Below are 5,661 nucleotides of genomic sequence, written 5' to 3'. Positions count from 1 at the left end.
ATGACAAACTAATGACACAGTCTCCTGGTAACAGCGGACGCTGATGATTACACCTGTGGTTTCCATCTGCATAGTCCCACATTCCCCACCACATCTAGAAGAGTGATGCAGCATTGATGGAGATATATTCTATTTATTGGTTAATTGTTTGCTTTTATAAATCATTAATGGAGGAGGAACGAGTGTGCAGTGTGCAACAAAAAGCAATTTAACAGTATTAGATTCTTACATATTTATTAACAAATTCCATCTGCTTTGTTATCCGGTTGGACAAATGCACAGAGTATTAAACACCCCTCTCAGGACAACCATGAAATGAATGCGGTCAGTCATAGACATGCTCAATTATTCATCCCTGCTACTGTAATAATACTCTTGTATGCTGTTCGTTTGAAGCTTTAGCACTTTTACAGCACTAAACATGAATTATATGAAATGAGCTTTAAAGAAATAGTTCACTCAAAAATGAGCATTCTGTCATCATTTACTCATGTTGTTCCAAACCCATATGACTTTCTGTCTTCCTTGGAACATAAAAGGAGAAAAGGAGAAGAACTGTATACTGGTCGCTTTCATACATGCAGGTACTGTGAATGTAGCTGCAGCTTTTAATCTTCAAAAACAAGAGCACCATAAAGGTATCAAAAAATAGTTTGTTGGCATGTTTCTGTATTCTGAGAATCTAAACTACTGCAAGGGACAGACCTTGTTTTGTGCGAGGAACAGTTATTCAGTTGTTAACTTCTGACCTCTCCTTGGCCCATGAGAGAAGTAGCAATGCTCGATTTCATTAGTTCATTCATTTAATAAGATCTGAATAATTTTTTTCATGAATTGGACTGATCTGTCTCTTAAGATTAACTAGTGACACAATTACCCTGTTTACATGAAGATTATTAAACAAGGTTTGGGAGGAGCATGTATGGGTATTTCAAACCAATCAGCATGGAAAGAGGACTGTATTTATGGCCGTCCCTCACCTCTGTCCCATGACAGGATGGGGGAGTACTCTGAGTTTGGGCCAAATTCTGAGCTTGGAGCCCTCACCTCGGACAGCACACCAAATATACATACATTACCATATCTGATAACATGCAGGCTACGTGTGAACTTGTGAAACGCAATTAAGAAAACCCAAGTTTATTCCAGGATTATTGCATAAAGTGGCATTCTGAAATAAGAGGAAAACACTAAAACATTCTCATTTCTCTGTAAGAGATTGCGTTTCACCTATCCACTTGATTTTTAACATAAGAATAGGTGTGGTCATTTGTACTGAATGTGCATAACTTCTGGTGTCTGTACAAAAACAGTCTGCTCTGCCACTTGATACTGCAAACTGTAAATGTAAACTGTTTAAATGTATTGATGTAATTAAACATTGGTTTGTAGCTCAAATAGTTTTACCATATACTGCACAGCATTGTTATTTTAGCTACAGTATTTATCTAATGTATTGCAAGTCTCGAACATCCAAAGAAAGCTGACAGTTTGAATGAAAACCGCACATGTACGTGCAGCTAGTGTCGCGTCGCCACTTTCAATGTGTAATAGATATGGGACGACAGAAGGGGGAAACGGACAGTCTCTGCCAGTGTTAGGGGTTACAAGTAGCGCAAGTTACATAATCAGATTACTTTTTTCAAGTAACTAGTAAAGTAACACATTACCTTTAAATTTACAAAACAAGCAAAAAAAAATATTACTAGGCTTACTAGGCTTAATTTCCTGTGTCCCGTATTGACTCAATATGAGGACATCATTTTTTTTTAATCTTAAAATAGCCTACTCATCTTTAAATACTGGATGATCACAAAATTTACGGGACATTTGACAGACTCGTTCTCACCATCAGGAACGGAGAGAGAAGGCTGCTGAGCTGCATATGTATGGAGTGAACAGTTCTGCATTTACACAGTGCATGTGAACAGGAACGTCGCTTTCCCGCCTTTCCCAAAACAGCTCACTGTGCAAGATTATCAGTGAAAAATTATCAGTCTGTTTCTCAATCCAAACTTTTGTTATGGCTTCATACTGTATGTGGAATAAAGCGCATGCATAGAGTTATCACCCACTTTTATACTTTTATGGTGCTTTTGAATCTTTTTTTAAACATAAAGGGTCCAGTCATTGTTTTGTCAAAAGACCTAAAAAATGTCAAATTTCCAATTTTGTGTTCTTTGGAGGAAAGAAAGAATTGAAAGCAAGAAAGAACTAAACTTCTATTTTATATTTTCCTATTTTGTCACCCTTTATATGGGACATTTGCTAAAATATTGCCATCTTTCCACTGTGTCCACTATCCCTTTATGGGGTGCAGAACCATCTGTTCTTTTTTATAGCATATGCGGCAGCTCGACAATACATCTACACCTCTGCAGCCCAAAGGTCTGATTAGTTGCTCTAAAAGCTCTCTTAACAGCACAGCTACCACATTTTATTTTCCAAGACTCTCTCAACTTGACCAACTGGTACTTTTCCAAAGATTTCTGTACCATTTGTTTCTTCATACATTTTACAGGCACTTTTATTCAAAACTTACAGTGCATTCAAGGTATACTTCAGGGTATACATTTTGTCAGTATACTGCATGTGTAACACCTATGTTGGTGCAATGGTAATGTCAACTGTAATTTCAACTAAAATCAGTATTTCATGTCCATGTATTTATTTATTTGTTACATAACCAAAAGTAGGAGAATGTAGAAGCTAATATGCCAGCTGAGTGTTCAGATCCCATATACATGTGATTGTGATCTGGTATAGAGCTTATGAGGATGTAGACTGGGACTCAAAGTTACCTCCTCGCCACAAACCACCCACAACTACTCTGGAGAAAATGACTGAACCTGTGAGTCAACGCTTTATGTTGAAGCGATATCACAGCAGACCTGAGCTGTGGCAGGTGAGTCTGCTGCACTGGATGTGAGGTTACTTCCAGTGAAGATCTGAGACATTAAAGGAATAGTTTACCCAAAAATAAAAATTTGCTGACAATTTAGTCACCCTCAAGCCATCCAAGATGTCAATGAGTTTTTTTCTTCATGGGAACTGATTTGGCTAAATTTAGCATTACATCACATGCTCACCAACGGATCCTCTGCAGTGAATGGGTGCTGTCAGAATGAGAGTCCAAACAGCTGATAAAACATCACAAATATCCAAAAGTAATCCACACGACTCCAGTCCATCAATTAATGCCTTGTGAAAACGTCTTGTCTGAATCAGGAGAGAAATACAAGTAAAAGCACTCCAAAAGAGTTTTTAACAAATATGTTGGTGGGTTTTGATGAGAAAGGACCAAAGGGGATGGTCTTTTTTGGCTTTGGGTTTTCTACCTAACACACAGCTTTTTGCTTCACAAGATCGATGGACTGGAGTGGATTATTTATGGATTATTATGATGTTTTTATCAGCTGTTTGGACTCTCATTCTGACGGCACCCATTCACAGCAGAGGATCCATTGGTGAGCAAGTGATGTAATGCTATGAAGAAACAAACTCATACATTTTGGATGGCCTGAGGATGAAATATTCGAGAGATTTCATTGCTTTCAGGCCATTGGATCCCATTGGAACAGACATCAGTTACATGCCACATTTAATGCAAGGAAACCCATCAGCTTGTATGTGATTCAAATATCCTTTTGTTTTAATTTTAGGTTTATTAATTCTAAGAGTCTGAGCTTTCACTGTCTATTTACAGATTTATATCAGATTGTGTATTAAAACTTGTGTTGTTTCTGACTATTGTTTTCAATTAACAGCACCAGTCCATGTCCAAAATCAGGCCATATACTTTTATACTGATAACAAATGCAGAGATCTTAGAGATAATGAACATTCTGCATACATTATAAATTACTCACATCAAATCAGTTGCATACATTCCAGTGTATTGTTGCTGACAGTTATTTTTCAGTACATTTATTAGGCTTTGCATGATATTTGTGATCTCGCTGTACTGTACAGCGGTACGGTGGGCTCTGAGAACATGGATAGTGTGGACGTCCCAGGAGAGGACTTCATCCCTCTGACTATTCTGCGCACCACCCCTGCCAGCTAGTATGACTATGATCTGTGTATCTGTATATACATCATAACCATTCTACAGAACTCGTTATAAAGAAGGTGTTTTTTTTTCTCTGTAGCCGAACTACTATACCTGGTTACACTGGAAAAGCCCGATTTGACAGACCACAGACATGAGGTGTCAGTCTGCCTTCTTTACCATATACTCCACACAAACAGTGGGGTAAGTCATTTCAGCAGTTCAGATTGAGATATTTAACTTTGTCTGATATGGACTAGCCATATGTCCAGGATGTTTCCCTGCCTATACAGCCTGAGACACTGGCACTGACTCCAGCATCTCTGTGACCTTACATAGGACAAGTGCAGGGAAATAGACGGATATATATTCTGCTTTGTAACATGATTATATTGACAATCACTGTTCTCACATGAACCATAATGATAGATACATAGATAAAAAAATTTGTTTTAAGTTTTTTATTGTGTGTGTGTGCGTGTGTGTGTGCTTGTGATATGGTAATTGGGGAATTTGCAGGGGAAATGTGCTTAATTAAATTGCAATTAAATATTGTCACAATAAGAAAAAGCTTAATAGTCCTAAAAATAGCCATTTAAAACAATATATATTTTAAATTTTTGATAACCTGGGCATGTTTTCATTTGATTCACTGTTTAAGCCCTACTTTCACATTTAATAATAATTATTCTATTCTATTCTTATTGCATTGTGTTGCTTACATTACACCTCACTGTAAGAACAATTTTTCACAGTAGGTGGCAGCAGCGCTTTGTATATAGAAAGTACTTCTGTAGGTTAACTTTTGTGGTCAACACCACAAAACTACACAAATTCTGTGACAACAGTTTCTGTGTTTCTAATTTAATATTTAATTTAATATTTGAAACACACACACACACACACACACACACACACTAAAACATAATGGTGATCATATAATGATCTAATGGAAATTTATTTATGGAATAATTTAAGCCTAGTCTGTGTCATTGCATACATTTGTGTCAGTTTCTTTTTCTTATCCATAGTGCAGTAGTAAATATGCCCTGTAGCAGTAAGCGCATCATAGAATCACTCTGAAGAGGCGTTTCCCACAACTATTGCATTCATTTATCTTCTGATCTCTTTCTCCGTTTCTGCCTTAGTATGTGCAATGTCAAACTTATTTTTTTCGAGCTCCCGCATGTTCCCCTTCTGTCAGTGTCTGCCCTAGATTTACAGCTCTTCAACGCTCTGCAGCATGGGCTCTGGCTGGAGGTGTGTGAACTGTGTCTTACAACATCATTCAGTAGACCCCAACATGACGTGTATGGCTGAACAAAGTTCAGGTCATCTTATAAAGCAGACCGAATGAATAAAAAATATTAAATAAAAAAATATACTTTAATTCTCAATTTTTTTAAGTTAAAAAGGCAGGAAAAATCGTGAGGCATTGACATTTTCTGTGGGTTTCTGAAGAGTCAAATCAGACAGACACTACCGGGAACAAAACCAGCCTAGCGGCACTCTTCAACCTTCCGTCTGCAACGGCAAAACGTCCTCGGCTTTCAGAATGAGTAGGAATGAGGCATCTGCAGCTCGAGTAAAGAGGAAGAAGGAGGAGGAGG

At 37.6% G+C, this 5,661-nt stretch overlaps 1 protein-coding gene across 1 annotated transcript; it reads left to right on the top strand.

Annotated features, from left to right (window-relative positions):
* Window positions 1-270: 270 nt before the first annotated feature.
* Window positions 271-5,090, top strand: LOC107698143 (uncharacterized protein C7orf72-like; the record flags this gene model as incomplete). Its single annotated transcript, XM_016499079.1, is given in 9 exon segments — window positions 271-328; window positions 1,130-1,156; window positions 2,343-2,388; window positions 2,767-2,905; window positions 3,559-3,626; window positions 3,768-3,808; window positions 3,972-4,065; window positions 4,152-4,255; window positions 5,083-5,090. Coding segments are annotated over 9 exon segments (585 nt in total), but the record flags the coding sequence as incomplete, so codon positions are not given.
* Between the last annotated feature and the right edge of the window lie 571 nt (window positions 5,091-5,661).

The sequence above is a fragment of the Sinocyclocheilus anshuiensis genome, unplaced genomic scaffold (genome assembly GCF_001515605.1).
Source record: "Sinocyclocheilus anshuiensis isolate Anshui unplaced genomic scaffold, SAMN03320099.WGS_v1.1 scaffold1734, whole genome shotgun sequence".
Taxonomy (NCBI): domain Eukaryota; kingdom Metazoa; phylum Chordata; class Actinopteri; order Cypriniformes; family Cyprinidae; genus Sinocyclocheilus; species Sinocyclocheilus anshuiensis.
The sequence above is the reverse complement of the archived record's forward strand: the minus strand, read 5'-3'. Positions and strand labels throughout refer to the sequence as shown.